The sequence below is a fragment of the Malus sylvestris genome, chromosome 8 (genome assembly GCF_916048215.2).
Source record: "Malus sylvestris chromosome 8, drMalSylv7.2, whole genome shotgun sequence".
NCBI lineage: Eukaryota > Viridiplantae > Streptophyta > Magnoliopsida > Rosales > Rosaceae > Malus > Malus sylvestris.
In genome coordinates, this window is record NC_062267.1 from 578,469 (window position 1) to 602,734 (window position 24,266).

Genomic DNA, 24,266 nt, shown 5'->3' on the forward strand with positions numbered 1-24,266 from the left:
CATTAGTTTGTGACAATATTTAAAATATCAGTATCACTAAAAAATATTGATATGTAATTTATAAAAAATATCGTTGGATGTATTTAATATCGATATCGCTGTCAATTGTTGTAGATGAAAATGATGTGATTTAATATTTTCTCCGATATTTAATAAATGTGTAAAAAAATATCGACGATATATGTTGATTTTAACCTAAATTTCCCATTTCTATACTTCTTTTTTTCTTATGAGTTTTGGATATTTCTATAAAAATATTGACCCTATCAAATAAATTTTAAACACTACATACATATATCTGATATTCACGTTTATAACTGTTACTATCGGTTTATTTTTACGGTTAAATGGGCATATTTATACCTGTAGAATTGTATAAATAATTAACCATAGTTCTAATTGTAAAGTTTTAATGGAATTTTAATGAAACACTTTGATACTGTTCACTTTTAACGAAAATGATATTTTTATTCTAAAAAATCACTGGTAATACTATTCACTCACAACAACTTTTTATTATTTGATTAAAACTCAAAACTTTCAAACATTTTTAATTAGTTTTTCTAAGTTTAATTGGTATTTGATAACCGCGTTCTTTTACCCATCCTCAGCTGAAAATCTATTCCTAGAGCGCAACCTTTGTCGCCTTCGAATTCCATGTGTTAATAAACAGATATCTGGATCCACGCAAGACCGCGTGTCCAATTAGCAATATTGGGTGTAATAAAAAAAGTTAAATACCCAATTAGTAGGTTGCCAAACACGATTTCAGAGAGACTCAAAATTTCAGTCCTCCAGTCCTCTCCGTCTTCTCTCACTCTCTTCCAGGTCCAATGGACTCTCTCACCCTCTTTTGTACGGGCGCTCTCCTCGCCGGCGGGATCTATTGGTTTGTCTGCATTCTCGGCCCCGCCGAGCGAAAGGGGAAGCGCGCCGTAGATCTCTCCGGTGGCTCCATATCCGCCGAGAAAGTTCAAGATAGCTACGACAAATATTGGTCCTTCTTCCGCCGCCCAAAAGAGATCGAAACGGCTGAGAAAGTCCCCGACTTTGTAGACACCTTTTACAACTTAGTCACCGATATTTATGAGTGGGGTTGGGGCCAGTCCTTCCACTTCTCCCCGCACATCCCCGGTGAGTCCCACAAAGACGCCACGCGCCTCCACGAGGAGATGGCCGTCGATCTCATCGATGTCAAACCCGGAGACCGAATTCTCGACGTCGGATGCGGCGTGGGTGGCCCTATGCGTGCCATCGCGGCCCACTCGCGGGCCAACGTCACAGGGATCACGATCAACGAGTACCAGGTGAAACGCGCGCGTCTGCACAACAAGAAGGCCGGCCTCGACTCGCTCTGCGAGGTCGTATGCGGGAACTTCCTCGAGATGCCGTTCCCGGATAACAGCTTCGACGGCGCGTACTCGATCGAGGCGACATGTCACGCGCCGAAGCTGGAGGAGGTGTACGCCGAGATCTTCCGGGTTCTGAAGCCGGGGGCTCTGTACGTGTCGTACGAGTGGGTGACGACAGACAAGTACAAGGGTGAGGACGCTGAACACGTGGAGGTCATTCAGGGAATCGAGAGAGGGGACGCCCTGCCGGGACTGAGGAGCTATACGGACATTGCGGAGACGGCGAGGAAGGTCGGGTTCGAGGTGGTGAAGGAGAAAGATCTGGCCAAGCCGCCGGCGCAGCCGTGGTGGAGTCGATTGAAGATGGGGAGGATCGCCTACTGGCGCAACCACGTTCTGGTGACGGTGCTCGCCGCCGTCGGAATTGCACCTAAAGGAACCGTGGATGTGCACGAGATGCTGTTCAAAACCGCCGACTTTTTGACCAGGGGCGGCGAAACCGGAATCTTTAGTCCGATGCACATGATTCTCTGCCGGAAGCCCGATACACCCAAATCATCTTAATTTCCGGTATCACCGGTCCACCCCCCGCGTCCCTATAGCTCCTTTTTGTCGTTTGTCTTGTTTTAATTATCTTTCTAATCTAGGTTTTGTTTTCCTTTTTTTTTTTTATTTGTTTACTTAACCTGCTAATTTATTATCATTCTCTTGTATTTTTGTTTTGGAAATTTTAATTTCGTGGCTGGATTGGATCGTTTCTTCTTTTTGTTTAATTTCTCTGTTGAATTTGCCTTAATTTCCGTGCCTAATATCTTATGTGCATCGTCTTCTGAATTTAACGTTTCAAAATTCCAAAGTTAATGTTGAATTTGAGGCACTTACGACGGACTATGTTGAGCCGTTAATTGCGATGCATGCTATTCATACATTGATATGTCCTAAAACTTTTTTCATCCAATGTGATGAAAGGATCAAGGGGTTGTGGAGTATTTGTGATTTAGGGATGAGGAATGAAGTGATCGCTTACGTGGGTCGAATACCGTCACAGTTACGTTTTCGTTCAATGAATTCATTTTTTCATGTGAGTTATTATTTTATTTTCCTTAGAAAGGTGCAGGTACGAAAGGTGGAAATGCGAAATACAATTGGCAAAGGGGCGGTGTTGAGTGTTTAGGTGGCGGACAGTGATTATAACTTTTAAAGTGACCTTTTGTTGGTAACTGTTGAATCAAATTTCAATATCTGAATTACGGGATTTGATGGATTAGAACCAATGAATCCGAAGAGGATTCATGTCCGCGAGCGAGGGAGTTGAAAGATTTCAGAAAGTGAGTCCATCAGTCACGAAAAATAATTCTCTTCAAATTTCTTCCACCAAATTCATCAAAAGAGACAAATTTGTGTTGGCAGTTTGGTTGGCTGCGTGTCACGTTGCGTTTAGCTTTTAGCCACGGCTGCCCTGCAAACATGCCGACATGTCTGGGTCCACACCCACCAGTTGGGTTTGGTTTGGTTTGGATCTCTCTCAACTATCTCATCCCATCCCGATTGTTTTCTTTGTTTTCCATGCTACTTTGCCTGCCGCTGCCAGTGCCACCAGTCTTTTCAGTTTCTTTATAATTTCTGGCACATGCCATGCCACCCTGTATTTTTTGGCACACTTTATTATTAATGCCTCATTCTTTTTCCTAGGTTATATATAAATATATAAGGATGTGCGTTATTTTGTTTTTATTTTTGCACACATCTCTTTTATTTTTAAATTTTCAGTTATCGGAACAAATCAGCTGATATAATTAAGGAGAGAGGATTCTTGTCGGATCCTTTTTGTGAGAATCCTAAAAATCTTTCAATCACATATGTTCATCATACATTGTGTGATCAATTACTCTTTATATTCAATTTTAAATAAAAAAATTCACAATAATTTCTGATTGCACAATGTAAGATAAAAGGATGTGATTGAAGATCCTCAAAATCCTCACAAAAGAGAATCCGACAAATATCTTCAGTCATAATTAAGAACACAAATTAATAAAAAAATGTATAAAAAAAAGTGTAGAAATAGCACTTAAGTAAATGTTTTAATTAATAGGGTATATTCTTCTCACTCATTAAAGTGGCACTTTGAATTGCTTTGCCAATTGCCATAACGCCTTTTTGCCAGGAGGATCCTATTTTGGAGATTCTTAAATCGTGTTCATTTATTATATATCTTGCGATTAGTTTTTGTTAGATATTATTTATATTTAATTTAAAATAAAAATATTTAAAATAATTTTTAAATGTACGATATATGATAAATGAACACGATTTGAAGATCCAAAAAATCCTTATAAAGAAGATCTGAAGAGGGTCCTCATTCGCCTTTTTGGGGTAGTGGAAGAGCACGAGATATCTGAGTGGTGTTGTTGTCCTACTCATGGTTGGAAAATGATAATCCAACACTACTTTTTTCAAGCCATTTTAATCTGTGGTGCCATTTAACTTTTTCTGCATAACAGTGTAGGCTTAATATTTGCATTCGAGATGCCGGTCGGAGATATGGAGCATCAAAATCTCACTGAAAATCCACTTGATATTTAGAAGGGGCCCAATTCAATTGTAAATTCGGAAGAAAAACTTTCCGAAACGTGAATGGTGTTCTTTTGACTAAGCCATCCAAGGCCTTTAATTAAAGGAGCTTTTAGATCCAGGTCTAAAAACATAGAGTGTTTTTAGGAATGACTCCCGTTATCTAATTATATGTTTTTATTTCTTTTATACTCCTTTTATACTTTCTAAAAATATAAAAAATCAATTAAAATCTTTTAATATTATGTATTTTTCACTCCAAAATATCTAATTAATATCTTATAAACAAAAAAAATTAATATACTAACATAAATTTATCTGCAAAACATTCTACCCTAACTCAAGTAGCAAATATATGAATGTATATTATACCAATAAGTGAGATATGAAACCTAACTAAAAGGTAGAAAAAAACATAATATACCTATAAGCAAGACACGTTAATATGTGACATGTTGACTATGAAAAAGAATATGTCATATAGGTAGATAAATACAATTAACCTGTGATATAGGTTGATTATAAAAAAAAATTTAAAAAAAAATCTATAAATGGGTTAAAGCAGGAGGAAGAACAAGAAATAACAAAAAAATAAATACAAAGAAATAATCAAAGAGATAATTAGGAAGAAATTTGATTTTTACAATAAGTTTTTTCTTTTAAGAGATAATGATTGATAAATAAATAATTAAATTTAAAGAATTGGACTTATTTTAATAAATTGGACTATTCCTACTATTGGCTCAAAAAATTGTAGCTATATCAAGTTTCCCTTAATTAAATTAGTAGACAGGAAAAAGTCCTGGAGATTTTTTGGGTTGTCGAATTGAAGATTTTTTTATAGATGTTTGATTTGTCAAACTCAAAGCATTGGTTGTAGTTGATTGCGTGAGTCTAGCCAACTTTGTTCCAACCCAAAAATATCCAGTTTCTAGCTTATAGAAAATCGATCTAGAGAAACACTTGTCATATGTTTTTTCAAGAAGCAATGCGTCAGTTGCTAATTCTTTAATTTGCTAATTGAGTTGCTATCTCGGTTGAAAATGTATTTTTCCTACGTGCCATAACAAATGTAACATTGCTAATCTCCACCTTCATCCCAATTGGCAATTACCATTGAAAATATCAACAACCCGATTTTTAGCCACCGCCACCATGATCTCCATGGTCTCTCTCTGTTTCAATGGTTTTTCGATCCAATTGCGTGTAACCGTTGTTTTAACCTCATCCGTTGGTTTGAATTTAATGGCAAGGATTCGCTTCTCCCGCAAGACGCCCTTATTGTAGAAAAATTGGAACTTTTTTTTTTTAGATAAACAATCCCAAACAAACCATCAAACTATAATTTAAGGTGTTGACCAAAACAAAAAAAGAAAACTAATGAAAGGAGCTTGAAAACTTTGAGTTTTAATAATAAGGATAAAATAAAAGGTAAAGTGAATAGTACCATAATTGAATTTTTAGTGTAAAAACGTGATTTTTCGTTAAAGTGAACAATATTTGGAGTTTTTCGTTAAAGTTTCAAAAAAAAAAACCTATAATATAAGGTGCATTTTCATTACTCAACAACTTATTGTTACCTCAAACCCATTTGAAATGTACAAATACTAGTCCTATATACAGATTATATAAGCCCAAATTTTGTGGATCAATGATTTGAGCCTACTTATGGGTTTCATGTATGTCAAAAGAGATTGAAACCACAAAATAAGATATTTTAGGCTTTACCGTACACAGCAAAGACAATGAAAGATTGAAACCACAAAATAAGGATATGTTCATAAAATCACCCTTATATATTGCCTCAATGGATCATATGAACCACACAAAGCAGTGGCTACTGAGATTTCAAGATAATTCCACACCAGTCTCCCAACACTCTCATAGGTTTGAATAAGCAAAGCAACGCAAACCAAATCTTCCTACCCTACCTTCAATGGCGACCATCACAAATTTCATAGCCAAACCACTTTCGTCATCTCAATTTTCAATCCCAAGAACAAGTTGTTATGTTGGTAAAGGTTTAAGTTTGGTGACGAAGCTTAAACCTTTACCTACAAAACTTGAAACAAAAAGAAACCAATTCCGCAACTTCACCATCAACGCCAGAGCCACCACCGGCACTAAAGAGGTTCGAAGTGACGAGAGAGTTCAGCGAGTGCACAGCATCCAGGAATTCGACGAGGCCCTCGAGTTGGCCAAAAACAAGCTCGTTGTCGTCGAGTTTGCCGCCAGCGACAGCGCCCAGAGCCAAAAAATGTACCCTTTCATGGTCGACCTCAGCCGCACGTGTAACGACGTAGAGTTTTTATTGGTCATGGGTGACGAGTCGGAAGACACCCGAGAGCTCTGCAGGAGAGAGAACATCGACAAAGTTCCCCACTTCAGCTTCTACAAGAGCATGGAGAAGATTCACGAGGAGGAAGGAATAGACGGCGATCGGCTGAGGGGGGACGTGTTGTATTACGGCGACAACCACTCCGCGGTGGTTCAGCTGCATCAGAAGGAGGACGTAGAGAAGCTGATTGAGGAGCATAAGGTGGACAGCAAGCTGATTGTGCTTGACGTGGGGCTCAAGCATTGTGGGCCCTGTGTCAAGGTGTATCCGACGGTGGTGAAGCTGTCGAAGAAGATGTCGGACACGGTGGTGTTTGCGAGGATGAACGGCGATGAGAACGACAGCTGCATGCAGTTCCTCAAGGACATGGAGGTGGTGGAGGTGCCTACTTTCTTGTTCATTAGAGACGGTGAAATTTGTGGAAGATATGTGGGTTCTGGTAAAGGAGAGCTTATTGGTGAAATTCTGAGATACCAAGGAGTCCGCGTGACTTACTAGGTTAATTATCAACAAATTACAATGTTCAAATTTAATTTTACAAAATTTGTACTTTATTTGTGTAACCAAAATACATGAAGTTGAATTAGACTTCGGATATGTTCTAGCTCAAGAAAAGAGAAATGTATTAAGAACCTAATACATAGTACTCTTGAATGAGATAAACTTTAGTAGAATTGTCTTATATGGACAACGCTTGCATAAACAAATTTGAGATCCAGTAATACCATAATAAAAATATCTCTAGAAGGGAGGAATTATGCATTGTTAATTAAGGAGATAGGAACTTAGGACTATAGATGAAGGCCTTAAAAGGAAGGAAGACCAGCCACTTAGTACTACGGTTTAGTGATATTCCTCACTTGTAAGTGAGAGGTTTTAGGTTCGACTCTCGTTAAAGGTGAATTTGAATCATATTGTTAACCCATCGTGAGGTTTAGGTCTCTCATTATTTAGTGTAAATAATATCGTTTGTTAAAAAAAAAAAAACGGAAGACCAGTGTGGATTAAGGCTTGAAACAGTTTGTAGGCAACATTTGTTGTAGAAAATCAATGGGCCAAAGGCCCAAACTGACTCAGTAAGATCCACCCGATTGTGTTAGTGGGCATGTCACAGATTCAGAGGTTGCCTAGTCTTTTACAAAGGTTGGATCCAGTCAAAGTTGGTCAGCTGTGTATTATTGATAAAAATAATGGACGTGCGAAGGTGACCGAATCTCAGAGTATTCAAACATGCAGGGCACGAATTGATATTTACTTGTCACCTTATTTTTGAGAATTGAACCCGAAATTGGTGTTTTAAAGTTGCAAATCTTGGTTAAATGCATCATATCCCTTCATTCAGGTATCAATATGGAGTTCTGCTCTTCTAAGGTTGTTATTTTGAGAACATGTAAGGACTAAATGCAAATTAACTATATAATTATATTAGCTTAGATCGAAAAGCTTAAAAATATGACAACAACCAAGTTAAAATTCATTGACCATTAAAAAACTCATTTTCTTGTTTTAAAAATGATAGCATTGCCAATTAATTTTACAATAATATAGATTCGACGGGTAAACCACCAATCAATTTGTTAACCTTATTTTCAATTGTGACAGCCGCATGCCTGACTGGTATATATTAACCAAATTTGCCCCAATATATATCCAAAGATGGTTTTAATATTTTTAATTCTAATATATATATATATATATATATATATATATATATATATATATATGCGCCCACCATATTAGTTTTGTATAATTTTCATCAATTAGAAAATGAAGACTAAGTTAAACATCTTGCACTAGTTGCTGAAACAGTATTCTAGTTTGGATGCTGCATTCACACTTCCAAATTAAGCAAATTAAACATCATCAAAAGCATAATTAAGCACAAGAAAGCTAAACTGTGCGGCCAAAAAGATCTTATGGATCCTAACTTTTGTCCAATACATGTGTATGTATTAACATAATTTTCCATTAAAATTTTACACCCAAAAAAATAAAAAGAGGAGGACAAAAAGAACCCTAATCTAAAAAAGAATGTATGATAAACCGAAACAATTATGAACAATTTAATTAGACCATGGGTTTCAATTCTAGAGGAATAGGGGGTGCCATTGTTCTTCTCTTCCATAGGTTGATTTCTTTCTTTGGCTGCAAAGGAACTTGATGAAATTGATTTCTTCCTCCAATCCCTAGAGGCGCTGAGAATGCGATTCTAACATCTTCTTCCCTCTCATCGCTGTCTTCTCTCTCTTCATCCGAATAATCGCGATGATTATTCATAATATTATGAGAAGATTCCCAATCGAAGTTTTCGAACGCATGGCCACGTCCGCTTGAAAATCTCTTCATCTGATTCAATGAAGGCGGCATATCCGGAAGAGATGGAGCCGTCCGACTACGATCAAGATCACTGGCATCAGATTCAGATTTTCTTCCGGGGTTAATGTTGCTAAACATCCTCCGGAACTGAAAACCGTGCTTCTTGATCTCACGCGGCGACCACGGTGCCGGAGGCTTTGATTTTTGGCGATCTTTAGGGATCAAATTAACGCGATTTATCTTGTTAATGTGCTTCTTGTGCTTGATCTGTCCCATGCACGACACTTTCGGCGAAGTCGGCTCCTCCTCTTGTGTCTGACCGTCAAAGCTTCCGTTTCTCTGTTTTCTTCGGACTTGATCTGGAATCATTAAGGGGCCGGAAAACCCTCGCCGCCCTTGAGCTTTAAGCTTGGCGGCGGCTTCTCTGGTAGGGCTGTAAGGACGGCTCTGAAAAGAAACACCGGAAGCAGCTTTTGGTAGAAACTTCAGGATCGTGTTTTTTGTTTTACCTTGTTTCTGATGATCCATTGTTGCATGTAAAAGAATAACCCTAATCTTGTTGCACGCTTTGGACGTTGAGGAGGATAAAGAAATTGTGTTTAATCGCTTATCCAGCAGCACTACTTATATATATTTGTATACACACACATATACATATATACATGTGTGTGTATATATATATATATATATATATATATATTTGTGTACTTTTATGACAATGTCAAGAAGAGAGAGGGGATGGTCAAACAAGGGAGGTGTGTGTGACCTAGCAAACCATATTTGCTCGACTGAATTGAATAATACAGCTTGCGTTTCATGCAGGTTTCCGGATTTTTCTGCACGAGATTTAATTTAGATAAACGTTTTTTATTTCTAATCCACGGGCTAAACCGAAGTAAACAACTTAAGCAATGCTTAGGAATTGACTTGTCAACCCTTTATGAGGGACCTCTTAAACGTTGATCCAATCATTGAATATTACACGTGGATTTCAAAAGATAATTTGTTTTTTTGTCGAAAATTTCAAAAGATAATATGACAACTTTCAATTACGGTGTACGTAGTTGATTAAATTACAAGAAGATATATGCTATGTTACATCCCGGCCCGGGACGGACCACTTCTCGGGCCCATTCCACCACTATAGCACGATATTGTCCGCTTTGGGCCCCGACCACGCCCTCACGGTTTTGTTTCTGGGAACTCACGAGTAACTTCCCAGTGGGTCACCCATCATGGGAGTGACCTGGCCTCCTTCTCGCTTAACTTCAGAGTTCCGACGGAACCCGAAGCCAGTGAGCTCCCAAAAGGCCTCGTGCTAGGTAGGGATGGAGTTCCCAAAAGGCCTCGTGATATTTACTTGTCACCTTATTTTTGAGAATTGAACCCGAAATTGGTGTTTTAAAGTTGCAAATCTTGGTTAAATGCATCATATCCCTTCATTCAGGTATCAATATGGAGTTCTGCTCTTCTAAGGTTGTTATTTTGAGAACATGTAAGGACTAAATGCAAATTAACTATATAATTATATTAGCTTAGATCGAAAAGCTTAAAAATATGACAACAACCAAGTTAAAATTCATTGACCATTAAAAAACTCATTTTCTTGTTTTAAAAATGATAGCATTGCCAATTAATTTTACAATAATATAGATTCGACGGGTAAACCACCAATCAATTTGTTAACCTTATTTTCAATTGTGACAGCCGCATGCCTGACTGGTATATATTAACCAAATTTGCCCCAATATATATCCAAAGATGGTTTTAATATTTTTAATTCTAATATATATATATATATATATATATATATATATATATATATATATGCGCCCACCATATTAGTTTTGTATAATTTTCATCAATTAGAAAATGAAGACTAAGTTAAACATCTTGCACTAGTTGCTGAAACAGTATTCTAGTTTGGATGCTGCATTCACACTTCCAAATTAAGCAAATTAAACATCATCAAAAGCATAATTAAGCACAAGAAAGCTAAACTGTGCGGCCAAAAAGATCTTATGGATCCTAACTTTTGTCCAATACATGTGTATGTATTAACATAATTTTCCATTAAAATTTTACACCCAAAAAAATAAAAAGAGGAGGACAAAAAGAACCCTAATCTAAAAAAGAATGTATGATAAACCGAAACAATTATGAACAATTTAATTAGACCATGGGTTTCAATTCTAGAGGAATAGGGGGTGCCATTGTTCTTCTCTTCCATAGGTTGATTTCTTTCTTTGGCTGCAAAGGAACTTGATGAAATTGATTTCTTCCTCCAATCCCTAGAGGCGCTGAGAATGCGATTCTAACATCTTCTTCCCTCTCATCGCTGTCTTCTCTCTCTTCATCCGAATAATCGCGATGATTATTCATAATATTATGAGAAGATTCCCAATCGAAGTTTTCGAACGCATGGCCACGTCCGCTTGAAAATCTCTTCATCTGATTCAATGAAGGCGGCATATCCGGAAGAGATGGAGCCGTCCGACTACGATCAAGATCACTGGCATCAGATTCAGATTTTCTTCCGGGGTTAATGTTGCTAAACATCCTCCGGAACTGAAAACCGTGCTTCTTGATCTCACGCGGCGACCACGGTGCCGGAGGCTTTGATTTTTGGCGATCTTTAGGGATCAAATTAACGCGATTTATCTTGTTAATGTGCTTCTTGTGCTTGATCTGTCCCATGCACGACACTTTCGGCGAAGTCGGCTCCTCCTCTTGTGTCTGACCGTCAAAGCTTCCGTTTCTCTGTTTTCTTCGGACTTGATCTGGAATCATTAAGGGGCCGGAAAACCCTCGCCGCCCTTGAGCTTTAAGCTTGGCGGCGGCTTCTCTGGTAGGGCTGTAAGGACGGCTCTGAAAAGAAACACCGGAAGCAGCTTTTGGTAGAAACTTCAGGATCGTGTTTTTTGTTTTACCTTGTTTCTGATGATCCATTGTTGCATGTAAAAGAATAACCCTAATCTTGTTGCACGCTTTGGACGTTGAGGAGGATAAAGAAATTGTGTTTAATCGCTTATCCAGCAGCACTACTTATATATATTTGTATACACACACATATACATATATACATGTGTGTGTATATATATATATATATATATATATATATTTGTGTACTTTTATGACAATGTCAAGAAGAGAGAGGGGATGGTCAAACAAGGGAGGTGTGTGTGACCTAGCAAACCATATTTGCTCGACTGAATTGAATAATACAGCTTGCGTTTCATGCAGGTTTCCGGATTTTTCTGCACGAGATTTAATTTAGATAAACGTTTTTTATTTCTAATCCACGGGCTAAACCGAAGTAAACAACTTAAGCAATGCTTAGGAATTGACTTGTCAACCCTTTATGAGGGACCTCTTAAACGTTGATCCAATCATTGAATATTACACGTGGATTTCAAAAGATAATTTGTTTTTTTGTCGAAAATTTCAAAAGATAATATGACAACTTTCAATTACGGTGTACGTAGTTGATTAAATTACAAGAAGATATATGCTATGTTACATCCCGGCCCGGGACGGACCACTTCTCGGGCCCATTCCACCACTATAGCACGATATTGTCCGCTTTGGGCCCCGACCACGCCCTCACGGTTTTGTTTCTGGGAACTCACGAGTAACTTCCCAGTGGGTCACCCATCATGGGAGTGACCTGGCCTCCTTCTCGCTTAACTTCAGAGTTCCGACGGAACCCGAAGCCAGTGAGCTCCCAAAAGGCCTCGTGCTAGGTAGGGATGGGAATATACATTTAAGGATCGCTCCCCTGGGCGATGTGGGATGTTACAATCCACCCCCCTTAGGGGCCCGACGTCCTCGTCGGCACACCACGGCCAGGGTTAGGCTCTGATACCAATTCTGACACGTGACCATCCCGATGTCCCGAGGATATCGGGATCGGGACGTGTCATGCTACGTACCAACTTAACTGTTTCACCAACTTACATAACAAAATCATTAGGAATAATTTTTTTTTTCCGAATTAGGGACAAAAAACTTTAGAAAAACTTTTGTTCATCTTGTTTAACTTGTGCAAAACATAATTGACTACTCGATAAATTGGTTATATGCAAGGCTGGTGAGCTTGTAAGTCAAGTAATTAAGAGTTCATCTAACTATGATTTTGCAATGCATAAAGTTCGAATGGTTGAGATTTATCAAATTATTTGATTTGTTTTGAGTGATGACTAGTATGCACATCGATTCCTTGACTGAGTGTGTGAAAATTATAATTCTCCCTAGAGTGATAAATATAATTAACATGACCAAACCATAGGGATCGGCTGGTTGGTGTGGAAAGTGTCATGTTCATGGGCCTAATGACAATAATTAATTAGTAAGCTAAAATTCAATTAGCTGTGATTGGTTTGTTTTGGAAACAAAATTGAATTGGTCCACCATATGAAAATTTGATTAGTATAAGTTATAATGATGTATTTCGTCTTCATTCATAGGAGCTTGAGCTTAATTAACTCTCCATTAATAAGGTCAAACATATACACTCGGTCTGCATCACAGACTCGTCACCGGAAGACATGCATTTCCGACGTACGCCAACTTTTAAGATGACGACGACATGCATCCTAATTATTATTATTCGGATTTAATTAAATATTTGTTAGGAGTTTAGAAAATGCCAGCAAAAGAGCCAAGAAGCACTGCTAACACAAAACAAGTAGGTAGCTGGGTGTTATTTCCATGTTCTGTGGACCATGCGTGTTCGTGAGCAAATCTTATGGGAAAAACTTTTTGAAGCTTCCTATTGAAGATCCAGCTCTAGGGCAACCTTCAAACCTTAATCTTTACTTTGCTGAGGGATATCGTTATGGCGGTATTTCAATCCATTCACGCACGCATGGCGGTATTTCAATCCATTCACGCACGCACGGATGGATTGGTCAATGACTCAATACAATGTTTCACTTTTTGTCAAATACGGCTATTATTGGTGCAAGACAATTGTTGTTTACATAGTTGATTTCATTGAGCATATTGAAAATATTTTTTTGTTTGTTTGTTTATAATTACAATATGGGGTGGAGAATAAATTAGTTATAAACTCGTCATCCACAAGATTTGAATCTAAAACTTATAACTTACAAGTAAAGATTAATATTACTAAATCGTAAAGAAAATAGGAAAACTAATGAAAAAGGATTGAAAACTTTGAGTTTTAACGATAAAGACAAAATAAAGGGTAAAATGAATAGTATCATGATTGAATTTTTAGTGTAAAAATGTAACTTTTCGTTAAAGTAAACAGTATCATGAGCTTTTCGTTAAATTTCCTAAAGAAAATAAGCGTTATGAGTTGAACAAAAAGAAAGATCGGTAAAGGCCTTCCTAGACAGAGCAACATTCAGCAAGAGAAGCCCAGCTTCTTTTGGGCAACAAAAGTTGGGCTCATCAACAAATTGAGACCAATTGAAGGACCAATAACAAACGTCGGAGTTAGCACAAGGCGGCCGTCAACTCCTCAGACCAACAAGCTCCTTCTATTGCTCCTGCTGCAGGCTGCTGCCCCCTTTCTTTTCCTCAAGGTCTGCAGATATTGCTGTTTATTTTTATTCTTTAAATTAAAAGTAATTTCTGGTACCATTTTCATGTTTGTTGCCTCCATGTATGAAATCCTAGCTGCGAGATCAATTAGAAATTGCAGAAATGAGGATCCGGTCTCTGATCTGAATTTCATAGCCAGAGAGTGTAATTAAAAAAGAAAATAAAGAGATGAAAATATGATAAAAAGTCTAATTAATTAATTTAGTTGTGTTTTGTGTTTGTAGGTATTTTTTGAGGGAAGGAGTGAGTGTCGGGGTTATGGCTAAAACCCTTGATTTGCAGGACTTCCTTCTCCGTGGTCGAGTCTTGAAGCTTTATAGGCAAGCACTTCGGATTACCCGAAGAGCCCCTGTGGATTCCAGAGGTTAACTTACTCACTCCTTACCACTCTTTTCCAAATAAGAGAAATTTAATGAAAAGCTATCGGTACTGTTTACTTTAACGAAAAATTATATTTTTACCCGAAAAGTCTGAAAAGTCATTATTAATATTATTTACTTTACCTTTTATTTTGTTATTATCGTTAGTACCCAAAGTTTTCAAGCTCTTTTCATTAATTTTTCTTTTAAATAACATATAGACGTTTTCCCGACTATCTCTAAGCGAGGAGCCTTGTTGGCTTGGGGCACCCTTACCCTACTAAACAACAGATTTCTGGATGAAATACCACATTGTTCTTGCCCAGCACGAAAATGATACAGTTGTGTGTGTTCCTTTGTAATTTGATGGAAAGGCGGTTGATGTTTACAGGTGAACTAAGATCGATGATTCGACAAGAACTGGAGAACAACCGGCACTGCAATGAGAGGCAACGGACTCGTTTTCTGCTTAGTGAAGGATTGGAGAGACTGAAACGTCTCGACGAGATGCTTGACATGCAAGGTCATTAGTTCTTATTCCTTAATTTGTAGTTTTTGAACAGGAACATGCGACCCATTCTGCATTTGTTAACATATGATGTTTGTTTCGAATTCATTCGTCTTTCTTGTGTTACAATTTTCTGTTAAAAATCGTCAAAATTGTGATCCTCGCAACTCCCAAACATAAAACGCTACATCGTAAATTCATAACGAAAATAGGTAATCCGACAACTAATCTAATGCAAGCAATGCAGCTAATAAGCTACTTCTACGGACTACACAGCCAACGGCCGTGTAACGAAGCCCCTATCAACCATCTTCTCCACCAATTCCTCATGCTTCTTCAACTGCCCTGCCTTCCTCAACTGTTCTAGAACCATCTCATAAACCGGCATACTCGGTTTCAAGCATTTCTCCTCAATCATCTCCCTGCAATACCTGTAGGCATTGTTCCAATGCCCCATTCCACAATACATGGAGATCAAAACCTTGTACGTGTTCACGTTCGGTTCAACTTCGTTCTCATCCATTTCTCTCTTCAGCTTCAGCACCATATGAGTCGATTTAGAATCTGCAAACATCTGCATTAGTATATTGTAGGTCACCGTGTTCAACTCGCACTTCAACTCCTTCATCGTAGCATACATTCTGTGAGCACCATTCACATCCTTCAACTTCGAAATGCACCGAAATATGGGATTGAAGCTCGATGCATTCGGGGTGCAGCCTTTCTTAACCATCAAATCGAGCACCTTAACTGCATCTTCAAGATTCTCGTCCTTACAGTGACACTCTATAAGAAAATTGTAAGTAATGGCATCCGCATTGCATCCCAGCCTCTTCATCTGATTACAAACTTGCAACACCTTCTCAGTCCGGCCAGCCTTCACATGAACCCTCATCAGATTATTGAAGGTAATCGAATTTGGTTGGCAACCGGCATCAATCATCTCAGCGAAAACATCATGGGCACGCGTAATTTGGCCGCACCTGCACAAACCATCGATCACGATGCTGTAAGTATACACATTCGGCATGATCCCGGCCGCCTTCATGTCCCGAAATACCCTCTCCGCCTCCGAGATATTACCAGCTCGGCACCAGCCATTAACCAAGCTAGTGTACAGTATAACGTCAACTTCAAACTTATGCTCGGGGGATGGGGGTTGGGATTAGGATTGGGGTTGTTGCGGTGGTGGTCTTTGATGAGGGAGTGGAATTTGTCGGCGATTAGGGTTTCGTCGGCGGATAGGTAAGGGACAGGGGCAGTTTGGGAATCGTCGTCTGGGGTGTCGGTCTCTTGAAGATGGGCTTCTGAAGCTGAAGAGAAAGAGTAGGGTTTGAGAATTCGCGGCGGAATGGGAGAGAGAAAGCGGCGGAAATGGAGGGTTGATTTGGTTAACGCCATAGCTGAGCTTCAGTCTTCCCAACACTGCGAAGACAGGAGAAAGGAGACGGTGGAAAGAAAAGAGTGAGGAGAGACTGTCGCGCGAATGTTAGGCCATATGCGACGTCGTTTGGTTAAGAGGCAAAACAAAATTTAAAAACTAAAGTCAGAGACAATTAGCACGTCATAATTTACATCTAGTGAGAGATTACAAAATTATGCACAAACCTAAACAAACAAACAAAAAACACATTCATAAGCGTCGTTAACTATGATAACGCATCATACTTTGGTAAGCTTAATATCTTCCCAGACGACAAACTTGTCAACGAACTCAAACAATCATTCATATGGAATTTCAACGTTCATAATATTATCATTATCTTCACGCAGTCTTCAGCGCCCGATACACTCTTGACCCATCTTTCACCTCCATATACTTCCCGTATCGACAATGTGACAACTGAGGTGGCGGCGTCTTCCATGGCTTCAATGGAATCAATTCCTTCAATGCCAACAAGTTCGGAGACCGATCAACGAGATCCATTTACGACACTCTCAAAGGGTTCAAATCCAAGGAAGTAGGTATTAAACTAAATATGGTAAATACCAAAAATATATATGACAATATTTTGGAATTTCTTATATATTCATTAATCTCCAAAGTGGAATATATATAGGAGTTATAATTGGTATTACATATGTACTTCACCAATGTGGGACAATAAACTACTATTTACACTTTAATTAATATAGAACTCGCAACACTCCCCCTCAAGTTGGTGCAAAGATGTCACGCATGCCCAACTTGTCAAGCGAGTTGGAAAACACACTATTAGACATAGCCTTAGTAAGGACATCAACGAGTTGATCTTCAAATCCCACAAATGGAAACATAATAATTTCAGCATCCAATTTTTCCTTGATAAAATGTCAATCAATCTCCACATGTTTTGTTCGATCATGTTGCACTGGATTATGAGCAATCTCAATAGCAGCCTTGTTATCACAATGAAGTTTCATAGCACCCTTGGGTTTAAACCCAAGATCTCTCAACAATTTTTTCAACCACAACAACTCACATACACCATGAGACATACCACGAAACTTAGCTTTTGCACTTGACCTAGCCACCACTTTTTATTTCTTGCTTCTCCAAGTAACTAAATTACCACTCACAAATGTAAAGTATCCAGATGTAGACTGTTGATCAATGATAGAACATGCCCAATCTACATCTATATACCCTTCGACATTCAAATGATCATTCTTAGAGAAAACCAAGTCTCACCATGAGCCATCTTTAAGTACCTCAAAATACGAGTTACTGCATCCATATGAGCTTCATTAGATGAGTGCATAAATTAACTTACCACACTAATTGCATAAGCAATGTCAGGGCGAGTGTGAGACAAATAAATTAATTTTCCCACAAGCCTTTGATATTGTTCCTTATGAGTAGGAACTTGATATGGAAATAAGCCCAGACGATGATTCTGCTCAATCGGAGTGTCAACAGGTTTGCAATCTAACACACATGTTTCAGCTAACAAATCAAGAACATACTTCCGTTGAGACAGAAAAATACCATGCTTGGATCGTGCAACCTCGATTCCAAGAAAATACTTCAATTCACCCAATTCTTTCATCTTAAATTCAGTAGCTAGGTACTTTTGAAGCCATTGTATCTCCTTTTGATCATCACCGGTCACTATCATGTTATCAACATAAATAATCAATGCAGTTAGCTTACCATTTTGTCGCTTTAGAAACAAAGTATGATCTAAATGACTCTGGATATACCCAAACCTCTTCATTGAACTTGTAAACCTCCCAAACCATGCTCTAGAAGATTGTTTCAAACCATTCAAAGCCTTTCGTAACTTGCATACAACACCTTTTACAAGAAATGTTCCGATACCAGGTAGGAGATCCATATAAACTTCATCCTTAAGATCACCATGAAGGAAATCATTCTTAACATCAAACTGCAACAGAGGCCAATCTTGGTTTGCTGCTAATGACAGAAGAACACGCACAATATTAAGTTTGGCAACAGGAGCAAAAGTCTCCTAATAGTCTATCTCATAGGTTTGAGTATAACCCTTAGCAATTAATCTGGCTTTATACCGGTCAATAGAACCATCTGCTTTGTGCTTAATAGTGAACACCCATCTACATCTAACAGTTTTCTTCCCGTTTGGTAAAGGAACCAAATCCCAAGTATAATTCTTTTCCAAAGCTTCCATCTCAACTTTCATGGCATTAACCCACTTAGGATCAGACAAAGTATCTTGTAATTTTGTTGAATTGATACACTAGATATCTGACATATGTAAGATGCATATGGTTTGGACAAACGATGAGTAGACACATAATTGTTGATAGGATATTTAGCTTTGGCATGCATATCATGCTCATATTGTACTTTAGGTTTTCCACGATTAGCTCGTGGAGGCAACTGATAAGTAGAAGAATCGTCAGAATTTACTTCATGTATGCCATTATCTTGTACCAAACTGTTAAAAGAATCATCACTGGACGAACCATCATCAGGCAACTCATTAGACATACCAGCAGCAGGCAACCGATCATCAGAAGGTAATTCGTCAGACATACTAACAGGCAACTCGCTGGGCACATCTGATCTGTCATCAGTAGAAATAGTTCCGGGAATGACAGGTGACCGATCACTATCTGTAGCCGACTGATCAGTATCACGCAACATAATAGGTTTTGTTCCCAACTCAGCCTATAACACATCATCCATACCATCTCTTCGAATCTGCACTTCACTCCCCATCCCCCCTGAAGTGAAGAGTCGGAAGAGGGCTTCACAAAATACGAAACTTCCTCGTGGAAGGTGACATCCATGGTAATATAAGTTTTTTGAGTCGGAGGATGATAACATTTATAGCCTTTATGATTGTTAGCATACCCAATAAAGACACATCGAAAAGCACATGCATCAAGTTTACCCCGCTGATGAGAGTAGACATGCACATACGCAATACACCCAAACACTTTCGGATGAAGCTTTGATATAGAAACAAGAGAAACATGTTTTTGTAACACATCAAGCGGTGTTTGAAAATCAAGAACCCTACTTGGAACATGATTTATCAAATACACAGCAGCCAAAACAACATAACCCTACAAATGATTAGGAACACATTTACCAACATCAAAGAGCAAGCAACCTCAATTATTTGACGATTCTTCCATTCGGACACACCATTTTGTTGGGGTGTAAACAGAGTAGTCGTTTAGTGAATAATATCATGATCACGAAAAAAGCATGCCAAAGTGTGATTCACATATTCTCCTCCGTTATCAGACCTGAAGACCTTAACTTTGGTCTGAAATTGAATAGACACCATTGTACAAAATTGTTGAAGAAGTAACGGAACATCACTCTTATTATTCATCAAGAACACCCAAGTTAATCGAGTTCAATCATCAATAAAAGTAACAAACCAACATAATCCATTAGAAGTAATTTTGGCCGGACCCCACACATCAGAATGTATCAAATCACATGGCAAAATAGCTTTAGAATCACTTACAGGAAATGAAGCACGATGACTCTTAGCCATGACACATGTTTCACACTTGACTCTGAATCACTACAAGTGTGAAACAAAGAAGGAAATAAATGCTTCATATAACTGAATGATAGATGTCCCAATCATCGATGCCACAACCAAATTTAATGTCTGTCATCCACTTTAGCACTTAAAACTTGATGATTATTTGAACCGGAAACAACATTATCATCCATAGTCAATATGTACAAACCCCCTATTCTTTTACCATAACCAATTATCTTCTGAGTTTGAGTATCTTGAAATATAAGGTATCAAGAAGTTTTCCTACCGACAAAAGATTGCACTTAACATCAGGAACAAGTAAAGTACAGACCATTGATAAGGTCAGAGTAAGAGAGATAGTGCCTTCACCCTTCACAGGGGAATGTGCTCCATTTGCACTAGTAATATACGAATCACGAACATAATCACATAACTCATCAAACACTCTAGGGTCACTAGTCACATGATCAGTGGCCCCAATATCAATTATCCACTTATTTGTTCCACCAAGATGCGTAAAAACACTATGATTATAATGAGCCACTGAACTAAATCATGAACAATAAAGTCACAACAGATACGCAGCGGAATGAAAACAATTTATCAGAACACTGTAGCAATCATTGTTCACGACACTGTAAAGGATCACTGTTCACAAAGCAGACCACTATTCACGCACTGTGGCAAAGAGCGAACTGCTTTGATGTCATATTAAACTAAATATGGTAAATATCAAAAAATATATATGACACAAAATTAAAGCACACAGGTCACCAAGAGCGAACTGCTCTGATGCCATATTAAACTAAATATGGTAAATATAAAAAATATATATGACAATATTTAGGAATTTCTTATATATTCATTAATCTCCAAAGTGGAGTATATATAGAAATTACAATTGGTATTACACATGTACTTCACAATGTGGGACAATAAACTGCTATTTACACTTTAACTAATATATAACTCGCAAAAGTAGGCAGTAATAAAAAGGCTATAAAATTGCTGCAATTTATGGTGTGCAATAAGTATACCTCTCCTAGGATTTGTGTGCGTTAGTTGAGTCACAATTGAACACTAACTAGTATGCTAATTTGGTAACCAAATCTTATTAGGAAGGGGGCTATAGCTGGCTTTCCTAATTTCCTTTGAGTAAAGGTTGTAAAATAACTAGAGAACGTTAAGAATTATAATAACAATTTGATAAGGATTCAACTGCTGGTAAGCCAAAAAAAAAAAAAAAAGATTTGTGTAAGTGTGACCGATTGGTTAACGTAATGTTCCGGTTCCTCATACTTGAGTTCGAATCCTTATTCCTATCGAGTAAAGTAGTTTAATGTAATATGCATTTTAGAAAGCAGTCATGGACTAGGATTTAAATTGTTTTGGTGGATGAGTGGAATAACCGATAACTAATTCCTAATTGGAGCGGTTTTAGAGTGAAAAAGAGTGAGGAGAGACTGACGCGCGAATGTTAGACCATACGCGACGTCGTTTGGTTACACATTAAAACACAAAAGCGAACAAGTCTCAAACATGGACAAGAAACAAGTTTTCTCTTCCATAAACCTCTAATTTAGAGGCAAAACAAAATTGAAAAACTAAAGTCAGACAATTATCACGTCATAATTTACATCTAATGAGAGCTTAGAAAACTTTGCACAAACCTAAACAAACAAACAAAAAACACATTCATAAGCGTCGTTAACTATGGTACGCATCATACTTTGGTAAGCTTAATATCTCTCCAAGTACTCGCTCAATCAAAACCCTAACTTTCCTGAGGACAAACTTGTCAACGAACTCAAACAATCCTTCATATGTAATTTCAACGTTTATAATATCATTGTTCTCTTTGTTATGCAACGTTGTCTTCGGCGCCCGATACACTCTTGACCCATCTTTCACCTTCATATACTTTCCATATTGACAATGTGACAACAGAGGCGACGGCGGCATCTTCCACGGCTTTAACAGAATCAATTCCTTCAATGCCAACAAGCTCGGAGACCGATCAACGGGATCCATTTAGGACACTCTCAAAAGGTTCAAATCCAAGGAAGTAGGCAGTAATAAAAAGGCTGTAAAATTGCTGCAATTTGTGGTGTGCAATAAGTATAGCTCTCCTAGGATTTGTGTGCGTTAGTTGAGTCACAATTGAACACTAACTGGTATGCTAATTTGGTAACCAAATCTTATTAGGAAGGGGACTATAGCTGGCTTTACTGTAGTTTAAAAAATTAAAATTATCATGATAACTTTTTTATTGCCGTGTCGAAATGGATTGCCTGCGTATCACTCTCCTGAAAAACCATTAAGGATCTATTATTATTGGGCTGTTATTGTGTGACCCAATAACGATTCAATTAGTTATCGTATTGACCTGAAACTATTTATTTTCGTGATGTGTACATGTCGTGTTAACGGTTGTGTAAGGAATTTCCAAGTCTAAAGTCTTACATTCACCTCATGAGTCATGGTGAGCCTCCTTGTCTCAACACCTATATTTATAAATGAATATATAAGTGTTTTGTTCAGTAAATTATTAAGCATTTTAATTGTACCTTGTTGGTTGAGTATGTCTCCATACATACAAATTCCTGGTTTCAACCCCGCTGACATTGTTTAACTTTCTACATGATGACATAGCAAGAATGATTAAAATGTAATACTCCTCTGATTGAAGTTCAAACTCTCTTAGCACAGCATTAAGAACGTGTTGATAACAATTTGTAGGCCTAATTTACTGAACTATAATAAGGAGAAAGAGAGACTGGTGCGGCACAATAGAGAGAAATAGAGAGATGTGTAATTGTGAGGTGCATTCTATTCCATCCTATTGTGCATTTATAGTATTAGGAAAAGTTATTTTTTTACCCTAATAGGATTACAACTCTAATAAGAATTTAACTACTAAAAAAAATATTTAAAAATATTTCCAGATACATTAGAATTTACACAATAACATTTCTAATTCAATAGGACTGCAATAAAAACTAAGTAATAAAAGTAACAATTTTGGAATTTAATTGGATAAGAAGATAAAATTTCAACCTGCACGCGTAAACGCGTATAGTAGTCAAACTTAGTGGCCGAAAAAAGTTCGAGCGACCTTATGAGAGACTGAGAGCTCAACTAGCTGGAAAGTTTGAGCGACGTTCTGAGAGCTCACCTAGTAATTGTCCAGCAACCTTACCTTGGTAAATCGTATTGAATCACATATAAATAGATGCCTGCATCCAAAAGTGGTACAACTTTCATAATTTGAACCGTTTATTTTTATTATCATCATCTAAAAATCACCTATAGAAAGAAAAAAAAATTAATTTGGAGAATTTTAATCATCTATATGAGTCAAGCAAGTTTATGGCTACCATAATATCAATTGTTTCAAATATATGGATAGTTAAACTGTTTCTGATTAAATAAAATTTTCTAAAAAAAAATCTTTAAATAATTATAGGGAGACTAAACAAATCAAATATGACGTTCCTACGGTAAAATAATGTTACATAGGAACTAAGTATTACTCACAAAATAGAGTGGGCCTTGCAAAATTTTCGTTTGAAATTAATGAGTAGTGCTACATTTAATATCTATTTGTATAACTCTTTAATATAGGTAGAGTTCGACAATGTATGTAAATTTCATTTTTATTAAAAAAATAGTACAAATAATGATAAAACTAAATAATAAAAGTAACATTTTTGGAATTTAATTGGATAAGATAAAATTTCAACCTACACGAGTAAATGCGTACAGTAGTCAAACTTAGGGGTGGTTTGGGAGTGAGGTGCTTAAAAAAAAAACCCATGAAAAAAAGCTGTGAAGGTTTTAGGTGTTTGGTAAACTAAAAAATAAGGGCTTATTTTGAAAGCTGTTGTGAGAATAAGCTGAAGCTGCTATTTGCAGTTTTGGAAAACTGGCTTTTTTTCAAAGCACACGGAGCTATAGTGCTCCTTTAATGAAAAGACCCACTATCAGACTGCTTTTTTTTCCAAAAGCACTTTTACAAAAAAGTTTACCAAACACTCTGCTGATTTATTTCACAGTCACTTATTCTCACAGCACAGCCGCTTATTCTCACATCAACTTTTTTTCAAAGTGCAACAATATCAAATCAGCCCTTGACCGAAAAACGCGTAACCTGATTGGAAGTGAGCTGGAAAGTTCGAGCGACCTTCTGAGAGGTCACCCAGTAAATGTCCACGACCGACCTTGCCTTGGTTAATTGTATTCAATCATATATAAATAGACTCATGATAAAATGAACCT

At 37.6% G+C, this 24,266-nt stretch overlaps 5 protein-coding genes and 1 pseudogene across 5 annotated transcripts; 3 read left to right on the top strand and 3 right to left on the bottom strand.

Annotated features, from left to right (window-relative positions):
* Window positions 1-739: 739 nt before the first annotated feature.
* On the top strand, window positions 740-2,104 carry LOC126632453 (24-methylenesterol C-methyltransferase 2). The gene has a single exon (XM_050302879.1). It carries the CDS (start codon window positions 834-836, stop codon window positions 1,914-1,916), a length of 1,083 nt encoding a protein of 360 aa, XP_050158836.1. The 5' UTR covers window positions 740-833; the 3' UTR covers window positions 1,917-2,104.
* Window positions 2,105-5,739: 3,635 nt separating this feature from the next.
* On the top strand, window positions 5,740-6,938 carry LOC126632455 (thioredoxin-like protein CDSP32, chloroplastic). The gene has a single exon (XM_050302882.1). The coding sequence runs from the start codon at window positions 5,863-5,865 to the stop codon at window positions 6,760-6,762; it is 900 nt and encodes a 299-aa protein (XP_050158839.1). The 5' UTR covers window positions 5,740-5,862; the 3' UTR covers window positions 6,763-6,938.
* A 1,240-nt stretch (window positions 6,939-8,178) lies between these two features.
* LOC126632456 (uncharacterized protein At1g76070-like) lies at window positions 8,179-9,253 on the bottom strand. Its single transcript, XM_050302884.1, has one exon. The coding sequence runs from the start codon at window positions 9,106-9,108 to the stop codon at window positions 8,332-8,334; it is 777 nt and encodes a 258-aa protein (XP_050158841.1). The 5' UTR covers window positions 9,109-9,253; the 3' UTR covers window positions 8,179-8,331.
* Window positions 9,254-10,576: 1,323 nt separating this feature from the next.
* LOC126632457 (uncharacterized protein At1g76070-like) lies at window positions 10,577-11,682 on the bottom strand. Its single transcript, XM_050302885.1, has one exon. The coding sequence runs from the start codon at window positions 11,527-11,529 to the stop codon at window positions 10,753-10,755; it is 777 nt and encodes a 258-aa protein (XP_050158842.1). The 5' UTR covers window positions 11,530-11,682; the 3' UTR covers window positions 10,577-10,752.
* Window positions 11,683-13,954: 2,272 nt separating this feature from the next.
* Window positions 13,955-15,147, top strand: LOC126632464 (uncharacterized). Its single transcript, XM_050302892.1, has 3 exons — window positions 13,955-14,132; window positions 14,376-14,515; window positions 14,902-15,147. Exons 2-3 carry the CDS (start codon window positions 14,410-14,412, stop codon window positions 15,039-15,041), a joined length of 246 nt encoding a protein of 81 aa, XP_050158849.1. The 5' UTR covers window positions 13,955-14,132; window positions 14,376-14,409; the 3' UTR covers window positions 15,042-15,147.
* LOC126632465 (pentatricopeptide repeat-containing protein At1g20300, mitochondrial-like) lies at window positions 15,095-16,465 on the bottom strand (annotated as a pseudogene).
* Window positions 16,466-24,266: the final 7,801 nt, after the last annotated feature.

What these genes read in the sequence shown, in the direction of transcription:
- LOC126632464 (XM_050302892.1), top strand. Translation starts at nt 14,410, where the DNA reads ATGGCTAAAACCCTTGATTTGCAGGACTTCCTTCTCCGTGGTCGAGTC. An exon ending in AGCCCCTGTGGATTCCAGAG is followed by an intron (nt 14,516 to 14,901) that starts GTTAACTTACTC and finishes TGATGTTTACAG; the next exon opens with GTGAACTAAGATCGATGATT.
- LOC126632456 (XM_050302884.1), bottom strand. Translation starts at nt 9,108, where the DNA reads ATGGATCATCAGAAACAAGGTAAAACAAAAAACACGATCCTGAAGTTT.
- LOC126632453 (XM_050302879.1), top strand. Translation starts at nt 834, where the DNA reads ATGGACTCTCTCACCCTCTTTTGTACGGGCGCTCTCCTCGCCGGCGGG.
- LOC126632455 (XM_050302882.1), top strand. Translation starts at nt 5,863, where the DNA reads ATGGCGACCATCACAAATTTCATAGCCAAACCACTTTCGTCATCTCAA.
- LOC126632457 (XM_050302885.1), bottom strand. Translation starts at nt 11,529, where the DNA reads ATGGATCATCAGAAACAAGGTAAAACAAAAAACACGATCCTGAAGTTT.